Below are 25578 nucleotides of genomic sequence, written 5' to 3'. Positions count from 1 at the left end.
GAAAAACAATGACACTCAATGATATCGCCTCCACTACAATGACATCAGTCGTCGGCATGCTGGCTGGTCCCAGGTCAGCTGAGTGAGCGAGTGGCTTGTCAGTCTTCTGGCCCAGGATGACAGAGGCCTCTGTTCCCAGGACAGTGGTGGGTGTTGTGGTGGCAGTAGTATCTGGTGCCTGGCATTCCCATTCTCACAAGACCCAGCCTGCTGGTGGGGACTAGAACCAACAATGGAGGACAACGATACTGTAATGCCCACGGAAATTACAATGTGTTTTTGTGTATGTGTGTCTGTGAAGGGATACCAGAGAGAGATAGAGACCACCACCAAGCCATCAAATCAATCCATTAATCAATGTACTGTCATGGCAACAATCCATTAGTGTGCCATAATGCACCAAAACAATCATTTTCATGACCTGTATGATGCCTTCTATGTACCCACACCCTTCAGCACCAATTCAGCCTACAGCCTTTTGAGACCATGGGCAGTCATAAACAAGGACCTTTGAAACTCAATTTGGTGTTTAGTTTATGTACCAGAATAACAGAGTAGGTTTATTAGTTAAGTCAATAATTTAGTTACGTTGGTAATCAAGTTAATTAGTTTAAATGGGCTAGTTAGTTTAGACAGTTAAGTCAGTTAGTTTAATCAGTTTCAGTCATGTTTCTTCAGAAGATTTACTGTAAACATCTACTTTCAATTAGATGTGAAACATGAGTTTGAATGCCTGCTCGAGCAGTAGGGATGGTCGGTGTTAGCTTGTGTTAGCCGTGGCGTATGTTGTGCCTTCGCTCTGTTAACAGACAGGGTCTCAGCCAATCTGCTGTCCGCCTTAATGAACTAGACACACACAGTGGGCCGGCTGTCTGCTATGGAGACACAAAGATCTACATTGTGGGCACAGGGGAGATACGGTCTCACAGAGTCGATCTGCATACAGTAGTGGGGGTCTTTATGATGCATGAATTCGTTTGGAATCAATAGCACTCACTATACCATAAGAATGATGTCACGTTCATACGGCTGTTGCCACTGTTTTGCTCTCTCATCACACACACGTACAGTGCATTCAATCTGGGACACAGCTGTGTTGCCAGCCTGCCTTAAAGAAGGGTGAGCGCAAAAAGGTACAGAGGGAGAAGGACTATCTATAATAGCCTACAGAGAGAGATCTGGGACAAAAACCTAGGGTTTCAGAACTACAAGAAAACACAACTATTTCAGGTCTGAGACAGCCCTGAAATAGGTATCTGTTTGTTCCGAGAACAAAGATGTTGCTTAACATCACAATGCAATCACAGAGCCCAAAAGCAGCTTCCAGGAAGAAGCAGTGCATAAAACAACCATGTTAGCAAACCAGCAAAACGTGGCTTGTAGGGACCAGTGGATCTCAGGGACGTGCCCAATGGTTTGTGTTTGAGATTTAGATCTCCCTTGACCACATTCATGTGTCTACAGTCACATCAGGGTGATCCCAGGGTGATCCTCTTCCAGAGGACTATACTTACAAGGTCTGGTTTGAGATCTGTGGTCGAATATTTCGATCTTCATGTGCCTGCATGACAGGCAAAGGCACTTATTGCTCTATGGCTTTGTCCTCGCAGCCCCTCTTGCTTTAATCAGGTGTGGATTAGCATTAATCTGTTGTTTCTCTCAGATAAGATTACAATTCCCTGAATCCCAAGTATAATCTCTTCAAACACCTTCCATGCTCCAACTGACATGGCAGGTAGGATTAGCTTTAACCAGAGTTCAAAGTGGAGCGAGCCACTGAAAAAGGACCCAAGGAAAGAAGAATTTGTGGACATTGAGCATAGAAAAAGCAGAAAAGAGACTGACGACAAAACTTATGTAGTCATGTAAGAACATGTCATAACCTACTGCAAATGGACAATAGGCCTACTACATTTCCAGGAGAATCAATCTTTACTTTCCGTCATATTTTGCGGCTAGAGAGGTCTGTGATATGTCAGAGCCTAAAAGTTTCGTAAGTAGTCTGTCAGGAAGGTTTTCAAACACGGTATACCGGGACCCAGGCAACCGTGTCACATAGCCTACTGATTTAGGAATCCCCCTCTCTTGCAGCTTGTACAGACTGTCAATTGGATAGGATTGTGTCGGTCATTGAGTGGGATCACCAGCATCAAAGGTGGCAACATCGGCGTTTTCCCCACGGTCAATATCATTCTCTTTGCTCTTCGTGTTGAGTGCGATAGGAGTTCCGTTGTGCCATTCGACCGCAGTTGCATTTGCAAGTCGAGCCCACTGTATATAGCATTTCGTTTTTGTTTTTGTTACGAAGGATATGTTGTGAAATCGGTGCGAACTATTTTCCCGGATCATCTGTAGGACATCAAAGGAGTGTGTCACACACAACGACCAGCAGCGCTGAACTGTCAGCCAGTGCTGACACTTTTTGTTGGACTTGCAGCTTCATGTGCCATGCCGCTGAAAAAGAAAGGTGAGGGGACGTCAACTGTTTTTGGTCAAGATATACGACTGTGTCTTAGTTTCCGCATATAGAAATAAGGCTTTGTTGAGGCTTTAATCTGTAGAAGTGTTGCCTGTCAACAATCTCGCGAAACATTTTATGACTCGTGCGTTATCTGCGTGTGCCTCAATGTTTGCACGTGCCTATATTCCACCTGTAACGCTAATCATGAAACACAACCAGCATGTCAATTTAACGAATGTTGTATTAACCTGAATTATCTTAATTATGAGTGTCCTACATCAACAATCATTTGTTCATTCATTCATGTGTTGTGATTTGACATTGTGGTTGTGTTGTTAACAGATGCTCATAGAGCCCTCCGGGTCTTGGAGGAATATCGAGCTAAACTTGTCCAGACTGAAGACGTTCGACTCAGCCACTCAATAGAGAAAGTCATCAGTGTCTTTCAGAGTGACCTTTTCCTCGCTTTGATAGGTAGGTTTGTACAGTATTTCCACTTGTAAAGCCTTTTCAAAACTTCTTTTATTTCCATGAAACTCTGACCGTACTAGTTTCTCAGCAGTCAGTTACCAACACGCCCTCAGCTACTTTTGGGTGTTTTGTCATCTATTCCTTCATACAGACAGCCACATAAACTGGTTGGTTCTGTTTCTCTTACCACTCCCTCACCCCTAAGCATTCTGATCTCACAGTGCTTCTCCATTTACCCATTTAAAATGTTGTGTTACTCTATTGTCTTGGTTTCCTTTCTACCAATGGAAATTGACGTTAATAGTTAGTTATAAATCACTAATTGCACTCTACAACTTTCACAATAAAGTCTGACTTAAACAGCCTACACAACCCCTCAGCAACGTAAAGTGGCAGGAATCCTAAGAGTGGTGGCGGTTTTGGTGTGAGCAATATTTTACTGCCGTGACTCTCCTCCTCACTGTGTTGTAGAGTTGACCTAAGAGTGGATTTTCTTCGCCGGTCTGGCCCCCTACCAGGAATCTGTCTGAGCTTTCTGAGTTACAGCTCTGTTTTTAAAAAAGGGATAGGGAAAAGAAGACAGAGAGAGACAGAATGAGAGAACATCCTGCTCTGTTTAATAACGGCTAGCCCCTTAACAGGACCGTTTGTCTGAATACTATGTTGAAGGAAAGTTCGGTAGAAATCCCAAACACATACGCATGGTGCACAAACAACCCCCCTTCCATCCCTTAGTTGTAATTTTCAGTCAGGACCTGCGTGGCAAGTTGTAATCTGGTTGTGTCTAAGTCAGATATGGATGATGGGAGTCAGAGGTGTAATCCCTGCATAGTCGGCCCTGATTACTCCCAGGGTAATCCCCTGTGGCTGGCCACGGGCCTAGCCCATGTTTGGTCTACTACAGCTAGGACAAGTCTACTGCTGTGGGCAGTTCTGCTGTAAACACATATGCACACCTGTATAGGTGAGATTAGAGGTAGGCAGGCCAGGCCATGTAAAAATGTAAAACCCAGGTGTACTTGCTGTTGAATGCTTTTAAGACATGTGACGCACAGACAGACATGCGCAGACACACACACACACACAAACACAGACAGACAGACAGTTTATAGCTGTCCTCACCGGGAAAGCTGTGAAAAAAATAAAACACTAGGCGGTCACTGCACAGGCCAGAGATGTCTGAACATTATTTGTGAAGGGAGGAGGGCGGAGAATAATCTGTCAATCAACGTCCCTTTGAACACCACTATGAACTACTAATACCACACCCCAGATTAGAATAAAATACCAATGAAACAAACTAGTGGGATACAATACATTGACTGTATTTGTTAATATGGTAGATCAAAGGTGTTGTTGGCAGCACACTGCCGACCTGTGTAGTCTTGTACTTGTATGTTCTGTATCTTGTCTGACGGACTCATCTACACGTCTTTCACTTTATAATACAAAGAGAGTGGGGATTGTAGGACTAACGAAAGTGAGACCAATTTGTTTGTTTACAAAGAGCACCACCTACTGGTCAGAAAAGATCCTTTGAGGCCGGAGAGAACGTTGAACACGGTGGCGCAAACGAACACGTTCAAATTCGGTGAATGATTTTAAATTCTCGCAAATCGTTCCACCAAACATCACGCATACCACTGCACACCCTTCAGTTATGAGCCACACACCTGCTGTGTTTCAACTTCATACAATTAAACGGTTCTTAATGTAATAGAGCCACAGACAGACAGACAGACAGACAGACAGACACACACACACACAGACAGACACACACACACACACAGACAGACAGACAGATAGATAGATACACAGACAGACAGACAGACAGATAGTTCTGCCTTAGATGTACATTTACACAGCTTCAGTGCCTGTATACGATCACTAGAGGGTGTACAACACGACTTGACTAGTACTCCAACTAAACTTGCATCATAACGCAGCCCTCTCCTGTGGGTTTGTGTGTGTGAGCGAGTGCGTCGGTGTGTGTGTGTGTGCACGTGCTTGTGAGTCACACCAGGGTACCCTGCCCTAGTTCTCTCCTCCCCAGCCTATATATAGCCTGGCTGTATAGTATACTGTAGGGCAGGGCCGTCTGACTGCAACAAGGTCCTAGCTTGTCTGGGGAAGTGTGGCCTGAATACTCAAGCCTCAGACACCCCCCCCCCCCTGTCTGCTGCTGTCCTCTCCCATACCAAAATATACTTCAGTTTCACCTGTGGTCAAGCAACCATGTAGTTCAGGTTGTCATATTTACACCAGACTAGAATCTCACTAGAATCTAACTATGCCTCTCCTTCTGACTTCTCCCAGATATCCAAGAGTATTACGAAGTGACCTTATTGGACAGCCAGACATGTGGAGACCCTGCCCAGAAACCAGAACCAGGTGTCCACCAAGCAGCACCTCTACTGGACTCCCCTACCTTCCAACCACAGCCTGCTGCACCTCCAGAGGAGCCTATTGCCCCAGGTCCCCTTGCTGACGTGCCAGATGCCCCCACCTCCAGCCTCCCCAGCACCGCAGTCACCTCACCCAGCACTTCCAGCAGCCTTGCTCCTAGCGCAGAGGTGAGTCTGGTTACTCACCAGTACTGGTCACCCGCCCGCCCTCTCTGTCACCCAATGGAGAGACTACCAAGCGAAGTTCAGCTTTTAGTTGTTCAGCATAGACGGTCTATTTACCAGCCTCAATGAGGCAAAGCTTTTAGGTTTAGGACAGCAGGTAGTTGGTGAGATGGAAGTCGTATTATGTGACCATATGTAAAAATACCGTTCCATGCGTAGATAAAAGCGTCTAAAACATGCATTAGCACAACCATCTTGCTTTAATCCAACGTTCAGAAGTATCCCAGCATGGAGGGAAACCAGGCTCACTCTTTCTTAATCCCAGCCTGTAGTTCACCTTGGAGCCTGAAACTCTTGTCCTTCTCTGTGAGCTCAGAAGTCTGCTTGTCGGCTGTTGAATCGAGAGATGCCAAAAGATCCTTCTTACCAGTGTTCTTATCCTGAAACGATTCCATTTCAGAGATGACGGTCTCGTTCTCGGTCAGTCTCTTCAGCCTCTCACCCTGCTCTCTCCACTACTCTGGCATGGCTGTAAAACAAGCGGTAAGGCAGGCTGTAAGACAGGCTGTAAGACAGGCTGTAAAACAAGCGGGTAGACAGGCGGTAAGACAGGCGGTAAGACAGGCTGTAAGACAGGCTATAAGACAGGCTATAAGACAGGCTATAAGACAGGAACGACACAGATTTAATGTCAAAACAAACGCAACAGTATTTTCCAGACATTATTCTGGCATTGTCCTACGATTGTCCGCGGCAGGGTACAAGTACATGATGTGGTTCTATGATGCAAGGCAAGCATGCAGTCTAGATGCGGTTCTATGATGCAGGGCAAGCATGCAGTCTAGATGTTCTCCATTTCTCTCACGTTTGCGATATAGTGGAGAACAGCTTGCATGCAAAACAGTAAATATGTAATGTGGGTGGGGAATACAAACCATTATCAACCACTTGGCCATTGGGCAAGTGGTTGCATCTAAAACAGATCATTTGTTAGAAATCCAGCCTTGCCACCAATCCCTCTGTCTCTTAGAGGCTGGATAACTTGCATACCGATTTTGGATACTTCAACTCTTGAGTAAAATATCTGCATCCCTTGCCTGCAACATCCTGGCCTCACAAAAATAGCGCCCTCTGTAGACCAGTTTCTATACTCATTAATCTGATGGATGTTTCTTCAGTTTTTCAGTAGAACTTTTGGCGCTTTGTTATTGACATGAACGACACAGCCTTTTGACTGTGCGACATGACTGCATTTCTTGTCGCACAGTCAAAAGGCTGTCCAGCGATTTCATGCAGAGGCTCTTGTTTAGGGTCCCCCTGGGCCGGTTGACTCGTTCGTTAATCCACCCATGCTTGCAGAGTGCAGTTTTTGTTGGTATAGGGATGTTGAAATAGCGTGCCTGCCCCCTTTCCCGTAAAAAAGTTGATATGGTTGGACAGGGGTGTGTAAAGCGAATCCACACCTTGTCGCCTACCGCTCTCTTCCCATCCTGGATTTACGCTCATTGGGTCTCTGGGCGCGCTGCGACTCACCGGGTGCAACAACGACAGCGTAAGTGAATGGAGGAATTCAATTCACTCCCGCTATCCACCGATTAAATTATAGGATGCCTGATTGACCTCTTCATCTACTTTGCGTCTCGCGCTGCGTGGTATGAGCCACTGCTGCTGCAGATGCGTTGTTTCCCACGCGCTGTCTAGAGGTTGTTTTTGCCGCTCGTGAACTCAGAGGTGTCGTGGATGACAATGAGATGCTGAGTAGAGGACTGAGGCTGCGGCGGTGCTCGGGAGAATGGACTGCATCTGTATCGTTACCACCAAGGTAGGCTTAATCGGAGTGTGACGGACCGGCTTCAGTGCGCTCCGGTGTGTCTCGCCGGTATAAAGCGCGCGCACTAAATAGGCTACGTTGATTTGATTCGTTTGATTAACTAGCCTATATCCACATTACACTTTAGTGAAGTTTCAGGCGGTTGTATCGAACGATTAACCGTTATTTTGTGTGAGAAGGGTGATTTTCTTTCTGTAGCCTGGTATTTTTTGAATAAATGTAGTCGATGTTATTAATGCAGGTTACTTGTTTTAAGTTTTGAGTGCACAGATTAAGCGCAAGCCAATACATCAGATGACTAAATTCTAAGCAAGAATAACCATCATACACCACAATGGTAAAAGTAGATGATGGTTCCAGAAAGGGCTCTTGGGTTTAGGTTGAGACTACCATGGAGAATGCAGATGAATCTGGGTTGATAGGACATTCCCTTCAAAGGGGCTTGACTGGCCTCCCTTGGTATGAATAAATACTTTAACAGGCTGGCAGCATCAGTACTGTCACATAGGAGTGTGTTCAAACCTCAGCTACACACACACACACACACACACACACACTCACACACATTCTCACACACATCAAACAATGTATTTTTTTGTGTTTTTGTTTGTGTGTGTGTCTACACCCTGTACTGATCCTGAGTTTATCTGCAGCCTTATTCTGATATTCTTCTGAATGGAAGAGGAGATGAGTGGGATGGTTGAGTACAAATGGGTTAGTCATGTAGGGTGAGTAGGAAGAGACGGCACACACACACACACATAATGAAAGGTGGGCTGTTGAATCACAGCTCTTGTAACCGTTACGCCAGACCGTCAGCACAGCAGTGAATCACACAGAACAGTTTACTTAGGTTCACACACACACACACACTCACACACACACACACGTGTGCGTCACGTATGCACTCACGCACACACAGCAGGGCTGAGAAGCCGGCACGCAGGGCGTCTTGGCGGAGGGTCAGTGAACCTCTTCCCCGCATGGGGCCCCCTGCGTGCGGCAGTGGCCCTGCTGTGAGAGAGGGGGCCCCGTGGGGCACGACAAACAGCTGGATGTCCTCCCCTTCTCCCCAGGCGAACCGCTACTCTTACACACACACACACACACACACACACACACACACACACACACACACACACACACACACCCTCTCCCTCCACTACCCTCTCTCTCTCTCTCTCTCTCTCTCTCTCTCTCTCTCTCTCTCTCTCTCTCTCTCTCTCTCTCTCTCTCTCTCTCTCTCTCTATCTCGCTTTATCACACTCTTGCTCCTTTCCCCCATCTTTCTCTGTCTCTTTTATTTCTGTCTCATTCTATCCTGCTCCTTCACACTCCTGCCCTGTTTTCATCCTCTCTCTCTGCTCCCCCCCCCCCCCCCCCCCCACACACACACACACGCACACACACACCGTCTGTAGCGAGGCAGCGAGGTGTCAGTGTGTCGGGATGATGAGCCAGGATTCCCAGCCAGCAGCAGCTCTCTCAGAGATGACCCCCTAACCCCCCCCCCCCTCCCCCGACTCTGCCTAGGGGCTGCGATCTACCCACCGGCTCTCACCGTTCGGCTAATTAGCCGATCCAGTCCGGGGGGCAGGGGCGACGGAGGGACTCCAACGAGGGCTCCTCCTCTTCCCATACGGAGGACAGGGGGGGCAGTCCCTCCGACCGGACGCCTTTTCAAGACAGTTGTCTTGGGGGGTCAGGTGGCTGAGCAGTTAGAGAATCGGGCTAGTAATCTGAAGGTTGCCGGTTTGATTCCCGGCCGTGCAAAATGACGTTGTGTCCTTGGGCAAGGCACTTCACCCTACTTGTCTCGGGGGGGGAATGTCCCTGTACTTACTGTAAGTCGCTCTGAATAAGAGCGTCTGCTAAATGACTAAATGTAAAATGTCTTCAGTCTGTTTCCCGTCACACTCCTCGTATCGCACGGCTCACATTGTGTGTTCCCCTCCTACAGCGCGTCGCCTTCGGTCGCAAATTCCAAATCAGCGATCAATAGTGGAACTCAAGTCTGGTTCTCTGGTCCTCCTCCCCATGTCCTTTCCTTTCCGTGTGCAGACTTGAGTATGGGGGCAGCTTGAAGGGGATTATGAGCCTGAGGATGGTGTGAACTTATGACCTGCTGCTCTCTGACATTGATCTGTCAACAAGCGCACGCATGCATGCGTACACACGCACAGGCAGACAGGCAGCACATTGATAGACAGAGAGGCAGGCAGAAGGCGGGCGGGCGGGCGGGCGGGCGGGCGGGCAGGCAAACAGACGGACATGCTGTACAGTACACACAGGCACGCACACACACTCACACGGCTTGGTGTTGCATCAAGTCCCGACCCATGTGACCTTGCAGCTTAGAGAAGTCCCTCTCAGGTGAGGAACTGCCAATAAACATACACACGCACTGACACACCCACACACGCGCACTGACACACACACAAACACACTCGCAGTGTAGAGAGGGGGGTGTCAGCACAGCCAGTTTATAGCTCAGCAGCTTGTTATCATACTACAGACAGTGTTGACTGTCTGGTCGGGTCAAACCAACCATGCTCTCTATATGTCATACACTGCTGCCAGTCTAGTTAGGTCACACCCTGGCTTGTGTGTCTGTGCGTCCAGAGAGGTAGGTATTCTTGGATGTGATGGAAATAGTAACTAACTCTTCTTCGTGGAAATAGATAATGCCAATGTGGTTAATCACACAATAGCTTTGTAAAAACACATAGAGTTGGAGCAAAGTGTGTGGGTGTGTATGCTGTTGTGTGTCTGTGTTCCATGGCTGCACAATAATGTTGCTGTAGCAGATGAGGACTCCCATTGGCTAGCTGCTGGCTAAGTAGTCCCAAACAGTGATTCCCCACAAGACTGTCGTCTTTCCCAACACGTTATAGATGCACGGTGCAACTTCCCAGAAACGGTCCTCCCTGTCTATCCTTTGATTAGTTTGGTATAACCGTGCTTCAAGAGAGCAAAAGTTTCCTCCTAAGCCTACTTTCCTAAGCCATAAGCGGCTTACCATCATCCCCTAATTGTCTTTGTGCAGGCAGACCTATTTTGGACCGACAGGGAGCTGGACATAGCTAGCTGTTCCCCTGCTATTCATTGTCAAGTGTATTTGATTGTTTTAAAACGTAGCCCGGACGGCAGGTCAGCCAGCGGAGTAATCCGCGGCCGTATCCACGATTGGAACTATTGATTTGCGGGGTCGGGAGGTGGAGCCACGTTGGGGTCACTGCTGGGAGTCGAGTCGTTCAGGGCTGTTCAGAAGACACTGGACGTGCCCGGACGGCTCGAGATGGAACGCAGCAGGAATGCCTCAGGACTCAATGTAAAGTATACCGGTTTTTCTTAGTGTCCGGCTTTTGATGGTGCATTTTTGCATGGTAGACTCTGTGTGATGCTTGTGTGAGGTTGTTGGTGGGGAAGGGCGAAGGCTTGCTCGGAGACGAGCTGGGTTTAGCTGCTTCGTGCCAGTGCTGTTGTGGTATGTTTTCAATGAGACCTCAGTCCTTCAGCGTTATACGGCCTCCATCTCCATTTAAGTTGTCTGGTGTTCATACCGTGTTCTGATTGGTGTGGCGGGCTTCCCCTAACTCTGTGTTTTGAAGACAGGGCTGTTTGATTGGGGTCGTGTGTCATGGACGTCTTAAAGATGTCATGTACTGTCAGTGGCTACGGTTACATTAAACCAATCCCTGTGTATCCAATCATCCAACCTGCCCCTTCCAACCTGCCTCGTATAACCTGCCTCTCCCTCCCATCCTCATTGCCCTACTGCTACCAAAATGGTACTGTTCTGACTGACTGATCAGGAAAAACACGTGTGTGTGTGTGTGTGTGTGGAACAAGGCTTCCTCCTTACTGATTTATAGTAGTCATGAAGACACACAGTCTGGGCATAGTCAGTTACCCAATCAGAATACTGACCCGACCAGAGCCAATTACAGTACTCTATTATTTGCAATTTCTTCACTTATCGTTCACTTGATTGATCTAATCCAGTGTAAATAAAGCGACAGAGCACTCTACAAGTGCTCTAGTCTTGTACCTTTGATATTTTAACTCCAAATCCAGTTGAAACCAACCTAAGCTGGTCAATAAGCTAATTGTTAGAATTAAGTGCACTATTTAAGGGTCGCCGTAAAGACTTCCAGGTCAGGAGCTCTCCAGGAACAGGATCGCAGGGCTCAGGTCTTCAGGGAACCTGGGAGCTGGGCAGGGATGCAAACTCTTTTGTACCACTAGAGGGCAGCAGTGTGCGAATGTTGCATACATGTGTGTTTGTGTGTGTGTTTCTCTTATAATCATCTTCCCTCTCCACGTCCTCTGTCAGAAGGGTTAACAGGGCTTTCCTTGGTACCGTATGTCATTGTGTGTGTGTGTGTGTGTGTGTAGGAAGCATTAGCCATCAGTGTGGAAGAGTTTAGTTACTCATGTGGAATGAGCGCCCAACATACAGAGTTCCGCCGAGTAGCTGGAAGGGATGGTCATGTGACCTGTAGTATGGCGATGTTTGATAGTCCTGTCGTAACGCAATCCTGGCGTGGGGTGGACACAGGTTCACTCTCTAATCTCATATTTCTAAATATCCATCTGTCTATCTTTTTATTTTTATCCGTTTAACCCCCTCTGGCAATGTTTCAGTTTTTTTTTCTTTTTTTTTTCCTTCTTCAAGCTTGTTTATTTTGGTTGTGACCTACAAATTTGAACATGCAGTCTGTGCCTAACAGGCCTATGAGCTAGCACTATGTTTTTCCCGCTTGCTTGCTCTCTCTCTCTCTCTCTCTCTCTCTCTCTCTCTCTCTCTCTCTCTCTCTCTCTCTCTCTCTCTCTCTCTCTCTCTCTCGTTCCATCTCTCTTTTCCTTCCTGGCGTACACTCCTTAGTTAGCACACACCATGGTGTCTCTGGGATGTTAAACTTTCCTGTGGATCCTAAAGGGGAGGGGAGGGGAGAGGTGGGCAGGGGAGAGGTGGGGAGGGAAGAGGAGAGGGGAGAGGGGAGGGGATAAAATGTGTGTTCAGACAGTCTCTCACTTGATCTCTTAGAGTCGAGAGTAGAGAGAGTGGGAGAAAGGACAGAAACAGAAAGACAGGTGTGTGTGTTTGTGTGAGGACGTGTGAGTGTGTGTGTGTTTGTGTGAGGACGTGTGTGTGTCCGAGGGCTCTCTGTCTCTCACTGTGCTGGGTACTGGGACAGTAATTGTTTGTGTCCAGATGGTTGGCCTGAAGGATGATGAACTGACCTCAATGTGTTCTTACCTCATTTAATCAAATTATACCATACAATGCCATACTATTGTATGGTATAATCAAACAATACCATGCACCATACTGCATCATTGTATACAACTCCTTCCCATACAATACCTTACAATGTAGTATACCATACTATACCCTGCCATACCAAACTATAGCATACGATATCGTAACGTGTACTAGATTTGGTCGCTCACTCACTCTCTCACTCACTCACTCACTCACTCACTCACTCACTCACTCACTCTCTCACTGTCCTTCCTTATTTATCTCCCCTCCCTGCTGTTTGTTTTGTCAGCTTCCTCCTTGGTGTTCCCGTTTGAATCTCTCCGTCTCCCTCTTCCTCCCCCTCCTCCTACCTCTCCCTCCTCCCTCTCCCTCCTCCTCCCCCTCCTCCCTCTCCCTCCCTCCCTCCCTCTTCCCTCTCCCTCCTCCTCCTCCTCCTCCCTCTCCTTCCTCCTCTCCTTCCTCCTCTCCCTCCTCCTCTCCCTCCCTCCTCCTCCTGTCTCTTCCCTTCGTTAGCGTATGCAGGTGCAGCTGTGTTGGTGTCCCACGACGTCTGGTTACCACGGCCACACATGCCGTCTGTTCACCCAGGGGGGTGGGGGGGTGTTGCGTAATAAAGAGACACGGACAGACCGACAGACAGAAACAGAGAGAGAGAGAGACAGACAGAGACACAGACAGAGAGAGAGAGAGAGAGAGAGAGAGAGAGAGAGAGAGAGAGAGAGAGAGAAGGGGGGGGGGGGGGAAACGAGAGAGAGGGGGAAAACGAGAGAGAGGGGGAAAACGAGAGAGAGGGGGGAAAACGAGAGAGAGGTTTAAAATGTGACTCAAGTTACCCTTCCATATCCTGTATTTGAGTGTTGCCAACTTTGATATACCCCTAATATTTCAACTTGAGACATCTGTTCGCCTCATGCCAGGCTTGGCAACTACATGGAGTTGCTTCAAGGTTTCCCTAAATCACTCTCATAAACGTGCTGGTGCAGGAACGCTGAAGCGTTCATTCCGGAACACTGAAGCGTTCATTCCGGAACGCTCTTCAAAATGTTGCGCAACCTTGACACACTTCCTGCCCTTGGGAGGAAAACCTGCGAGGAGAACTTTTCTGCTGATTCAGATCTGATGTGCAAAACCCCACTGAGATAGAAAGACAGGATGAAGTGATCGAACTCCTTTCTCTCTGATGCCTCTCTCTCTCTCCATTTCTCTGTTTTTCTCTCTCTCTCTCTCCTCTCTCTCTCTCTCCTCTCTCTCTCTCTCTCTCTCTCTCTCTCTCTCTCTCTCTCTCTCTCTCCCCCCTCTCCTTTTTTCTCTCTCCTGCTCTGTGAATCTGGTATGGAATCTTTGAGCCTCAGCAGTCAGTGATCTAGATAGCAATGCTCTGTGCTGATTGGCCGAGGAAACTCGAGAGAGAGAGCGTGTGATTAGAATCTCCCTACACCTGCTCCTTATCGCCATGGTAGCCAAGCAGCATCATGCAGTACACGGCGTAAACTTCTGAACGCCCTGACGAAGCAGTTTACAGGGCAGGTACTTCTCTGGATTGGTTGTAAGGTTTTAGGTGAGTGTGTGTGTGTGTGTGCATTTGTGTGTGTGTGTTTGTTTCTTCACTGTCCTGAGCTGTGGGTGACTTAAGGACATCATCTCTGGCTCACTGATTTACAGATGATACCTACTATAAATCCTCCGCTCCTGTGTAATGACCCTGCCACCCCCTAACCCCTCCCCCTTGTGTGAATGTTGTGTGTGGGTGTGTGTATGTCTGTGTGTACGGTAGGAATGATGGTGTCCTCCTCCATATATCTATGGCAGAGCTTCTACTGCAGCAGGTGGAGGGAGAGGAGACAGGAAAGGGGAGATAGTCATTTAAATAAAGGAAAATAAACATAGTCCCTTTTACTCATCACTCCCAGCCTTAGTCTCTCTCTCTCTCTCTCTCTCTCTCTCTCTCTCTCTCTCTCTCTCTCTCTCTCTCTCTCTATGGCTCTTCTCTTTCATTGATCTGGCTGTCTGAGCTTACTAGCAGGGAGTCAGCCGAGCGGGGAAGAGAGAGAGTGAGAGAGAGAGTGAAGGAGGAAGAGAGAGCGAATGAGGAAGAGGGAGGGAGGGATCGAGAGCGAGCGAGCCTCAGACACTCCACGCCACCAGGAGCAGAGAGAGGACTTGCTGCTGCTGTAGTGAATGTTAGGCTCTAAGAACGGACACATTACCCCGAGGAGCGCACACACAGACACACACAGGCCGACACACACACACTCGCACACACAGCCCCCATGCTCCACGCGGGTGCACCCCTTTAACTGCGTGCCAACGAGGAGGAGGACGATGGTGGGCACGGAGAGGAAAAGGCAGGGGGAGCTGGCCGGGGGACGACACAGCTGAGACGGGGCGTCGCGAGGGGGGGTGCGGGGGGAGGGGGGGTCTGGTCCCGGGGCAGCCGGGGACTCTGGGATACGATGGTGGCGCGTTGTGAAGCATGACCCCCAGCATCGGACAGGGGTGACCAGACGCGTGTCAGCGAGGCCAGTCCAATGTTGTGCCACTGTAAAGCTGCTTGCACCAACTCCACCATCTCCCTCATGTTTGGATGCAAGGTAGGTTAGAGAAAGGCATGCTGGGACTGGATACGATACTGACTGGGACTAGGACTAGAACTATGGCTAGGACTTGGAACGGGACTAGGACTGAGACTGGGACTAGGACTAGAACTGAGACTAGGACTAGGGCTAAGGCTGTGTTTTTTTTATTGGAGCTAGTGTTGAATACTCAGCTGTAAAGGAGGTTTGTGTGTGTGTGTGTGTGTGTGTGTGTGTGTACGGGTTTCCTATGAAGGACAGGTGACAGAGAGACTAAAGGGACACCTCGGAAGTTTCCCGCCCATCATGTGTGTCCAACTGTCAGTGAAGGCACAGAGGTCCTCAGGTCTAACTACAGCCACGAAGAGAGCCATTCCAGGCTAGCTCAGTGTTTCTGTATGTGTGTGTGTGTGTGGTGTGTGTGTGTGAGCGAGAGCGAGAGAGAGCGAGAGAGAGCGAGAGAGAGAGAGAGGCGAGAGAGAGCGAGAGAGAGCGAGAGAGAGCGAGAGAGAGAGAGAGAGAGAGAGAGAGGAGAGAGAGAGAGAGAGAGAGAGAGTTAACTGGCAGAGCTGTAGAGAGAGAGAGTTGTGTTGGGATATAATGACACACACTCACACCAAACCAAGCATGGCTAATCACTGGCTCCTACCTACTGTCATCAGCATGTATGTGTGTGTGTGCGTGTGTGTGTGTTTGTGTTTGTGTGTGTGTGTGTGTGTGTGTGTGTTTGCATGAGAGAAAACCTCACGGCTGAGGATCCCCCTGCTCTTTCAAAACCTCTTCAAGCATGAATAATGTGTTGTGTTTACTCTCTGTCCGTCAGTACACGCACACACACACCAGCACACACACACCAGCACACACACACACCAGCACGCGCACACACACTCAGAGCCTCACACAGCGATGCAGAATGTGCTCTGAATCCGGTCACGTTTTCCAGCTATGCAAGACTAGAGCTTCTTCTTGACACACTGACACATGACAGTGAGCGTGTGTTTGAGTTCATACTAAGCATGGCTGTGTGCGTGTGCGTGTGTGTGTGTGTGTCCTAAGCGGGGGTGGAGGGGATCTGACGTTTAGCCATCATGGTGCTGGGCTGATGTGTCACACACACATTATTAAAGAGTACAGCATGACGGACTGCTGTTGGCCAGGCTAAATCAAGCAGAGGCAGAACAGCTTCTTTACCCTGGTGCTTCTCTCTGTATGCGGTAAAATACCAAAACATTTTGAACCCTGAGATGCCCCTCCACCATGATCTGTCCTGCTTACCGCATCACTGGATCCTGAGAGCGGCTAAAAAATACATGAGTTGCCGTGTGAGTGTGTGTGTAAGTGAGCGTGTGTTTATGTGTTGATATCCAAACCCAGTGCTAACCCTAGCAGTGTTACCATAACCCAGGCAGGCACTGGGTCTTCCCCTGGCCCGCTGGGTCCTAGTGCACCGTGGGTATTGTAGTTCTAGCTCCGGACTCTATGTCCCAGCAGCAACAAGCAGCCTCTCCAGCTGATTATGCAACAGCTAGCTAGCTGCTCCGGATCTTCCACACACACACAATTATACACAATACACACACACGCACAATACACACACTGGCACACTGACAGTCACTGATGAGCTTGATGTCAGTGGAGGGGATGGTCAGTGATTCTGTGTCATTGTGAGAACATATGACTGGTTACTCACAACTCTCTGCTTAGATCTCTGCCTCTAGTGATGTGCTGTGTGTGTGTGTGTGTGTGCGTGTGCTCAGCAGCTTGTGCTGGGGTCAAAAAGGTCAGAAGGCTAAGGGGCAGGCAGATTGGACACTGCAGCGTGTGTGTGTGTATGTGTGTGTTGGTTGTTATGGGAACAGAAGTCCATTAGCGGTTGTGTAGAGCTGTGTGCTGAGTCCAGAGTTTCTGGCAAGGCTGGCAGATTGGTGTCAGTATGATGGGGACGAGAGGGGGGGAGGTGGCATGGGGAGAGTCAGGGACAACCCTCCTTTAGGAGCATCTCCCTCCCTTCGTTTTTCTCCTCTATTTGTCTCCCTGGTCCCTCTCCCTGGTCTGTGTTCACGTTGTGCCTCTCCTCAGGGAATCACCGTGCCTCATTCAAGTTTCTCTCCTCCCTCACTCCATGATCTTTCCTTGGTTATGTAGTTAGTGTGTGTGTTAGTTGTGTGTGTGTGTGTGTCCAGGTAAACCTACTTCCTTATGTTTCTCAAGGAAAGATGTCATGCAATGTGCGTGCAGATACATTGGAGAAACTGTGTGTGTGTGTGTGTGGGGGGGGGGGGGGTTGGAAAGAGGGAGGGGTGAGGGGTCTTTATACATCCTCACTTTCACAACAAGACACATTCAATCAAACAATTAGAGCCCATGCTGGGCATAGACATGGGCTGTCCTGGAGCAAAATATATACACACACACCCCACAGACACACACACACTCACACACACCACACACCTTGCTTGCCTCAGCATGGTGTGTTTGATGCAGCGACAGTAACATGTTCTCTCCTACTGCTCCGTGCTACACTAATCCTTCTCAGAGCGTCTCTTTAACTGTGTCCACTGACACAAACACTTAATACATTCCTTTTGGAAGGTACCGGTTTGGAACGCGTACAAAACCCATCCATGGGTCAGCCTGGTGGCTCACCGGTTAAGAGCGAGCGTCACGCAGGCTAAGGCCTTACCCCAGGGGCCTGCGTGACGCCAGCTCGGGTCATTTCCTGTGTGTCGTCCCCTCTTTCTCCCTCCCTCCCTCCCCGACATTCCCTGACCCCACACACTGTCTATCCCAACAAAGCAGAACCGCACCAACAGACTGTGTCTTTAAAAAGAAGAAGCTAGAGAAAGTGGTTTCCATGCTTAAGTAATTGGTTGTTTGTTTGAAATTATGTTTAGTTGGCTGTTCACTGACCTATTAACTGAAAACTCTCCTCTCCCCTCCTCTCCTCTCCTCTCCTCTCCTCTCCTCTCCCCTCCTCTCCTCTCCTCTCCTCTCCTCTCCTCTCCTCTCCTCTCCTCTCCTCTCCTCTCCTCTCCTCTCCTCTCCTCTCCCTCTCCTCTCCTCTCCTCTCCTCTCCTCTCCCCTCCCCTCCCCTCCCCTCTCCCCTCCCCTCTCCCTCTTCTCCTCCCCCTCCTCTCTGTTCTCTTCTTCACATATGCCCTTCTTTTTTCCTCCCTCGCTCTCTCTTTCTCGCTCCCTTCCCCCGTTTTCCTTTCTCTCCTCCCTCCTCTCCATTCTCTTTCTTTTGTTCCCTTTCTCCCTCTTCACCATCTCCCCCCCCCCCCCCCCTCTCTCTCTCTCTCTCTCTCTCTCTCTCCAGAAGTACCGGTACCAGGAGGAGGACGGGTCGAGCCCCCAGGACCCCTCCCCCCAGGTCCAGGCCTGTCCTCAGCACCCTGGGGGGGGGAAGGAACTTACGGTGCTGGGGGGCCGAGAGCACCGGGAGGGCAGGGAGAGCAGGGAGCTGGGCCGGCCAGAGCTGGTCCAGGTAGCAGGGAGGCACCTCTCTCAGATCCAGAACGTCCACGGATACGTGACCCACGCACACATCTCCCCCATGAAGGTACCACACACACTCTTATACGCGCACATACACACACAAGCGGTAACACACAGTGTCTTCAATGAGTCACCCTATCCTCAGCTCATTTCCTTTTTCCCCTTCTTTACTCTTTGCACGCACACACACACACACACTTGGACACACACAGTCAAATGAAAGTAAAGCCCAGCAGCATCACTAGCCAACACATGCTTTTGTCACAAAGTCAGCTGCACCAGAACTAAACCAGGCTCATAGCAGCCAGACCAGAGTAATGGGACAGGCTCAGAACTAAACTGGGCTAGTAATCTGAAGGTTGCCAGTTCAATTCCTGGCTGTGCCAAATGACGTTGTGTCCTTGGGCAAGGCACTTCACCCTACTTGCCTCGGGGGAATATCCCTGTACTTACTGTAAGTCGCTCTGGATAAGAGCGTCTGCTAAATGACTAAATGTAAATGTAAACTATAGCAAGTCTTTATACACCTCCGAGGAATGGAAAACAAATGAACTTGTTTGATTGTTTGTTTGTTTATGTGCACGCGTTGTCTGCATGTCCTGTGGCAATGACCATTCTTTTACCTGTGGATTATGATGTCATCAAACCCTTCAGCCTTAAACCGTGGAATCGGTGACACTTAATATCGACAGCGATCATTATCCATTGAGCACCAGGGAGTTCTTTGTGAATCCGGTCTTTGATTCTAGTGAATCATCTCACGGTCAATGTGTTCCTCTCGCAAAAGCTCTGCCAGCGCGTGTGCATGTCCGCGACCATAGCATGCCGCCACCTTGTGGTCCTTTCCCCTCACTGCAGCCCCTCGGCGCGCTTTGGCGAGCTACGTAACCGAAGAACCCACGAGTTGAGCTCTTCTCCTGAGACGTCGATGCTGTGTGCGTAAGCGTGAGTCATATCTGCATTCAGATGACATATCACAGCTTGGTGATGTAACGGGCAGGTTTGGGAGGGGATTGTGACCCCGGTCTCTCCAGAACGTTGCCGGGCGTGTTCTTGTCGTCGTGCGTCGTAGCCTCGGCTGCTGAGGTGTGTGTGTGTGTGTGTCCCGGGTGGTTATTTTGAGCGCGCTGCGAGGTGGCCTCAGCTGGGTATCTGGCTACGGCGCCGGGACAGATGGACACGCCATCTTGCCTCTCCACATGACTCTGTTCCCCTCTGACTGGACCACTCTGGGCCTGCTGCTGAGGTGTCCACACACACATATACGCACGCACGTATACACACAAACCAACGCACGCACAGGCCTACACACACCTACACGCCTACACGCACACGTGCGGTGGAGGATGTGAGGAGGTTCTGCCGATCGTTCTCTTCTTCTGCTTGTCTCTGTGCTTCTTCATCATCATCATCATCTCTGTACCCCGCTCATCTCTGTGTGTGCGTCGTGGGGGGGTGTGAGATCTCCTTTAGGACTCAGTAAACGCGATTACAAGTGGAGCAGCTGTGAAGTGCACGCCACATGCTGATTGTTTGTGTGTGTGCGTGTGTGTGTTTGTTTGTAGGGATGTGTGAGTGCATGTGTGTGTACGTGTGTGTTGTTCATGTGTATTTTCCATGTCTGTCTGTCCTCATACAGCTAATCGTATGTGTGTGTGTGTGAGCGTGTGTGCCAAGGGCCAGTCTAAGCTCCTCTCTGTGCTGTGCTGTAGGTAGAATCTCTGGACTACGAGGGCCAGTCGCCGTCGGCAACATACGCTCCATCCACCCCCTGTTCGGGGGATGGCCCCGCCCTCTCCACGCTCTACTCCCAAAACCACGCCTACCTACAGGTAACCCCGACCCATCGCCGCCCCGTCGCCCGTGGAATGCCCGTCTTTGCCGCCCCGTCCAACGTTTGGTGTCGTTCGTCTGTTTGTAACCCAAGCTATTCCGGAGCCTTCCGTCTGCGTGGACGATCAGGTGACCAATCAGCTTGGTGCGCCCGCCGCAGCGTCGCGCACGGAAAAAAAGCTTCCCTCCTTTCCTGTTGTCGTGTTGTTGTAATGTCGCTACTCACACTCCAGGTGGCAGCATCGCACCGGAGAGCTTGGTGACTCGCGCAGGGCTGCCCGTGGCTGCGCTGTTGTGACGTCTTCTTCTGTGGTTTTTGTGGATGTTGGCTGTGTGTGTGTTCACCATAGATATACATAAAGACTAGATGTCTTACGGCTGAGTCTAGAACGTCCGCAGATGGCGGCCATCTTGCTACAGTCAACTCGCTCACCCATAACGTTGTGTTGATGCTACATGTACTTTTTAAATTACCATAACTTGCAAAATCTTCAACCGATTTTGAAACGGTTTGGTTTGTTATCAACGTCAGAGATGTCGAGGAAAAAGTACATGTAGCATCAACACAATGTTATGGGTGAGCGAGTTGTCTAGCAAGATGGCCGCCATGTGCGGACCTTCGACTCCGTTGTCCGGCAACGCGGACAAGACATCTACCCTTTATATATATCTATGGTGTTCACGGGCAGTAGCATGCGGGGGTGGGAGGGTTAAGCAGATCACGTGCATTTGAGCATGTTGCGTTGGAGAGCCGTCGTAAGAATGTCTTTAAAGATGACTGTTCGTGCTGAAACCCCTGTGTAGTGTGTGCGCGTGTTTGAGTGAGTGTGTGTTTGTGTGTGACAGGATTGTCGGTTTAGAGAGGGGAGTTTTTTGGAGAGACTTCTCAGGCTTCCCCACTCCTCTCAGTTCCACTGGGAACGGGGAAGTATTTGTGCAGCGCACCTCTGTGAGAAGTAGGGGGAGACATTTAAGATGAGCGCCTCAGCCTTCCTGAACAGATCTGTGTCTCACATTGACCGACACTGTAGCTCCATTCAAACTCAGATTCCACTCTAGGCACACACACCAACACACACATATACACACACACACACACACACATATACACACACACACACACACCCACAAATACAAACACTAACAGCACTCAAAGGTCCCTGTACATTTCCGTCATTAGCCTAATGCAGAGTAATGGTGTGGGCCAGTTAGAGAATGAAGGGATGGGAAGGAAGGGAGGGAGGGAGGACAGAGGGAGGACAGAGGGAGGGAGGGAGGGCAGAGGGAGGTAGGGAGTTAGATATTTGTTGTTGGATAGGTCAGATGAGTCCTGGTTTTAATTGGTTCCTGGACTTGGAGAGCCCAGCTTTCGCTGGTGAACTCCTCTGTGCTTCTCTACTGACTGTACTTGTCCTGCTCTTTGATACAGACACATCCCACACTGTCACTCGCCCCCTCGTGCCCCCCTCCCTTCTGAGACACTCAGAGATGACACACGCAGTCCACTCCCACTCCTTACACAAACTGGTATAGCTTTCACTCTCTCTTCCTCCCTCTCTTGTCTCATATATCTCCCTTTCTCTCTCACAATGTCTTTCACCTCTCCCTATCTCTCTCTCTCTCTCCCTATCTCTCTCTCTCTCGCTCTCTCAGGGAAGTACAGCAGCAAACACAGCCGTAAACACAGCAGCTGTACTGTACAGACAGCAGCAGTTTGTTCAGCAGGAGAGGTGAATGTGGGTGAGAGAGTGGCAGGGCCTGACAGGGGTCTGATGGAGACAGGGCGCTGGGGCCACAGCGGGGGGGGGGGGGGGGGGGGGGGGTGAGAGAGTGAGAGAGTGAGTGACACAGAGGTTTTCTTATAGGATTTCACTTCTTGAAATGCTGGCGTTTTTGTCATTCCTTTCAGCAGACTTAGACTAGGAGGGTGGAATTGCTATGTGTTTGTTGGCTTGTCTTTCACTCAGACTCTAATGCTCATCTCACAGTTCAAGCAAAGCTGATAATTGAGGTGTGGTTGGGACATTAGATTTCAGCTTTGCGTTTCCAAGTCTGGAAATACGATTACGTAACTGGCATCATTGACTGCAAAACGGAGAGGAGAGGTGAGGAGTGGTGAGAGGAAAGGAGAGGTGAGAGGAAAACAGTGGGGAGGAGAGGAGATACAGCAAGTAGAAATTAGAGGAGATAAGTGGAGAGGAGATAAGTGGAGAATAGAGGAGATAAGTGAAGAGGAGATAAGTGGAGAGGAGATAAGTGGAGAGGAGATAAGTGGAGAATAGAGGAGATAAGTGTAGAGGAGATAAGTGGAGAGGAGATAAGTGGAGAGGAGATAAGTGGAGAGGAGATAAGTGGAGAGGAGATAAGTGGAGAGGAGATAAGTGGAGAGGAGATAAGTGGAGAGGAGATACGTGGAGAGGAGATACGTGGAGAGGAGAAAAGTGGAGAGGAGATAAGTGGAGAGGAGATAAGTGGAGAATAGAGGAGATAAGTGTAGAGGAGATACGTGGAGAGGAGATATGTGGAGAGGAGAAAAGTGGAGAGGAGATAAGTGGAGAGGAGATAAGTGGACATCAAACTGTCAGAGACACTGAGGGGTCCACAGCAGGCTGGTTAAATATGCATGCAGTGTGTTTTGATCTAATTGGCTGTGTGCATTATTGATCTGTAATGTTTATAAGGTGACATTTGAATGTAAAAGCTGGGATGCAGACAGGAGGCATTGTGCTGCTGTGTGTCATGTACCTAAGGATACAGTAACACTCATGTACAGTAGAGTACCAGGATGGGAATAGCTCCATGCTTACAGCAGTTCACTGCTGATCAAGAAGTTGCAGGTTCAATTCCTCACATGTACAGCGCTATGGATACAAGTATCTGTTAACTGAATACATTTGGTTAACGTATTACTGGTTGTAATATGTGGACTGTTTATAATAAACTACCAAGAATAGACTGCTGCACTTGTTATTGATTAGTTCCAAGGAACTACAGTCTTAATGTGGGAAATGAAGCCATCCAATAAAAAGCTGTACAGTATGTCTCTTGAGTGTGTTGACTGGCTGCCATCCATGAGTAACCAGCTAGCAGATCCTGCATTTGTCTCCTAGCGACGGACTCACTAGCCAGAAGGACCTGAGCTACAGGTTCATGTGAATGTAACAGTGTTGACTCCAGAATCACCCTGTATAAACTGCTCCTCCTCTCCTCTCTCTCTCCTCTCCTCCTCTCATCTCTCCTCTCTCTCTCCTCTCTATCTCCTCTCCTCCTCTCATCTCTCCTCCTCTCCTCTCTCTCCTCCTCTCCTCTCCTCTCTCCTCCTCTCCTCTCATCCTCTCATCTCTCCTCCTCTCCTCTCCTCTCTCCTCCTCTCCTCTCCTCTCTCCTCCTTTCCTCTCCTCTCAGCAGTAACCGGCTGACTAGGGGTTACCGGCAGCTTCATTGAATGCGAAAGCTGTTGCCATGGTTTTAGTCCCCAGGGAAACGGAGGCGCAGGCTGTGACAACAGTGTTGGTGTGGCATGCGGGGCCACCTGTAGCTCAGCCTCCCTGGACGCCCAGCCTCAGCCTCAGCCTCAGCCTTTCCCCTGCCTCAGGAAGGGCAGCAGGACTAAGAGAAAAGCAAGAGAGAAGCGTGGAGGCACAGAGGGAGAGACTAGGGGTTGTGAGAGAGATAGCAGGGGTGGAATCTCGTGGTTGGTCTCTCCGAGGGGGTTGAGAAGCCAGCGGAGTCGCTCTCCTCCACCATCGCGAACAGCCTGTTGTTTTTCTATTCTGGATCATAGCATAGCAGTCTGTGTGTGTGCTTGTGTGTGGGCTGTGGGCTGTGTGTGTGTGTGTGTGTAGGAGACGCTTAAACTGAAAACACCGGAGGAAGAGAACACACACAGCCTCATCAGCAAGGGAGCCTTATTGAACACACACACACTCTCCCTGGATTTGACACCTCTTTCCCGCTTGGGAAAACACCATCATTCTTCTTCCTCTGCGATTTGGGGAGATATTTATTGTCTATTTATTTTATTTTTTTTCTCCCGGACCTGGTGAGCGCGCTCCGTGGGGGTCAGGTTTCATGCTTATGTAATTGGCTGACTGGCTGGCAGGGGGTGTGGCCAGAGGAGGTGGAAATGTTATCTGTGGAGAGGAGGGTTGGGTTTCTACTCCGCACAATAGGTCTGGAGTGGCACCAATCAATGACTGGGTGAAAGCTGCTCTGTGACTGGAAGAGTGAAGCTGTCTGCAGAGTCAGGGCTGCACGCTTCACAGAGAGGGAACGAGAGACAGAGAGAGACAGAGAGGGAGAGAGAGAGAGGCTTGAGAAGCAAGGCATAGCTTAACCACACCACTCCTCTGTCTATCCGTCCGTCTGTTTGTCTGTCTGTCTGTCTGTCGCTCCATCCAGCTGTCTGCTCTGCCCTGGTTCTCTCTCTCTTCTTCTCATCCCTCCAATCATCAGTTAATGTGGGGTGGGGGGGGGAGGGGGCGGGCGGGCGAGGGGGGGGGGTCAGAGTGGTGGCTGCCAGAAGAATGACTCTGCTCTTAAGCGGGCGCCGTGATTGAGCCCTGGTCATCTGCACTCCACCGGACAACCACTTACCTCCAGAGGGACGGACGGAGAAAGGGAAAAAGAGAGAGAGAAGAGAGAGAGAAGAGAGAGAGATCGCCAGTTTACGGTCTGTCAGGTAGCCGCGCTCCCATCCCACTTCTCCATCCGGCCTCTCTCCCCGGCCTCTCGCAGAGAGGAGAGGACGCGCTCGCCCTCTGTCCCCTTCCTGGTCCTCCCGGAGAACACGATGCGTTGTGAGCGCGCGCCAGGCTAGGGCACCCACAGGATGCCCACAGCGTTTCCGAGGAACGCTGCAACCGCCGCCACTTCTCCCCGGGATCAGCCCGCCAGCCCGCCAACGTCCACGCCTGCCCGCCTGGCCGGCTGCCTGCTCCTCTCTCCCTTCCATGCATCCTCTGTCGCAGTCTCTCCGCCGGACAGCTGTTCCACGCCCGAGGCAAGAGAAGTAGAGGCGAGGAGGAGCGAGCGGCGAGGGGACTCGCTCGCCTCCTGCCCGTCCGCCCGCT

At 49.7% G+C, this 25578-nt stretch overlaps 1 protein-coding gene across 1 annotated transcript in view; it reads left to right on the top strand.

Moving 5' to 3' along the window:
* The first annotated feature begins 2170 nt into the window (after positions 1-2170).
* Positions 2171-25578, top strand: part of dlg1a (discs large MAGUK scaffold protein 1a) — a 52026-nt gene continuing 28618 nt past the window's right edge. Inside the window, 4 exon segments of the mRNA XM_067229443.1 lie at positions 2171-2467; positions 2804-2935; positions 5249-5505; positions 18495-18737. Of these exon segments, the coding sequence (XP_067085544.1) occupies positions 2449-2467; positions 2804-2935; positions 5249-5505; positions 18495-18737 (651 nt within the window). The 5' untranslated portion in view covers positions 2171-2448.

This window comes from Osmerus mordax, chromosome 26 (genome assembly GCF_038355195.1).
Source record: "Osmerus mordax isolate fOsmMor3 chromosome 26, fOsmMor3.pri, whole genome shotgun sequence".
NCBI lineage: Eukaryota > Metazoa > Chordata > Actinopteri > Osmeriformes > Osmeridae > Osmerus > Osmerus mordax.
This window is presented reverse-complemented; position numbering and strand designations above follow the sequence as displayed.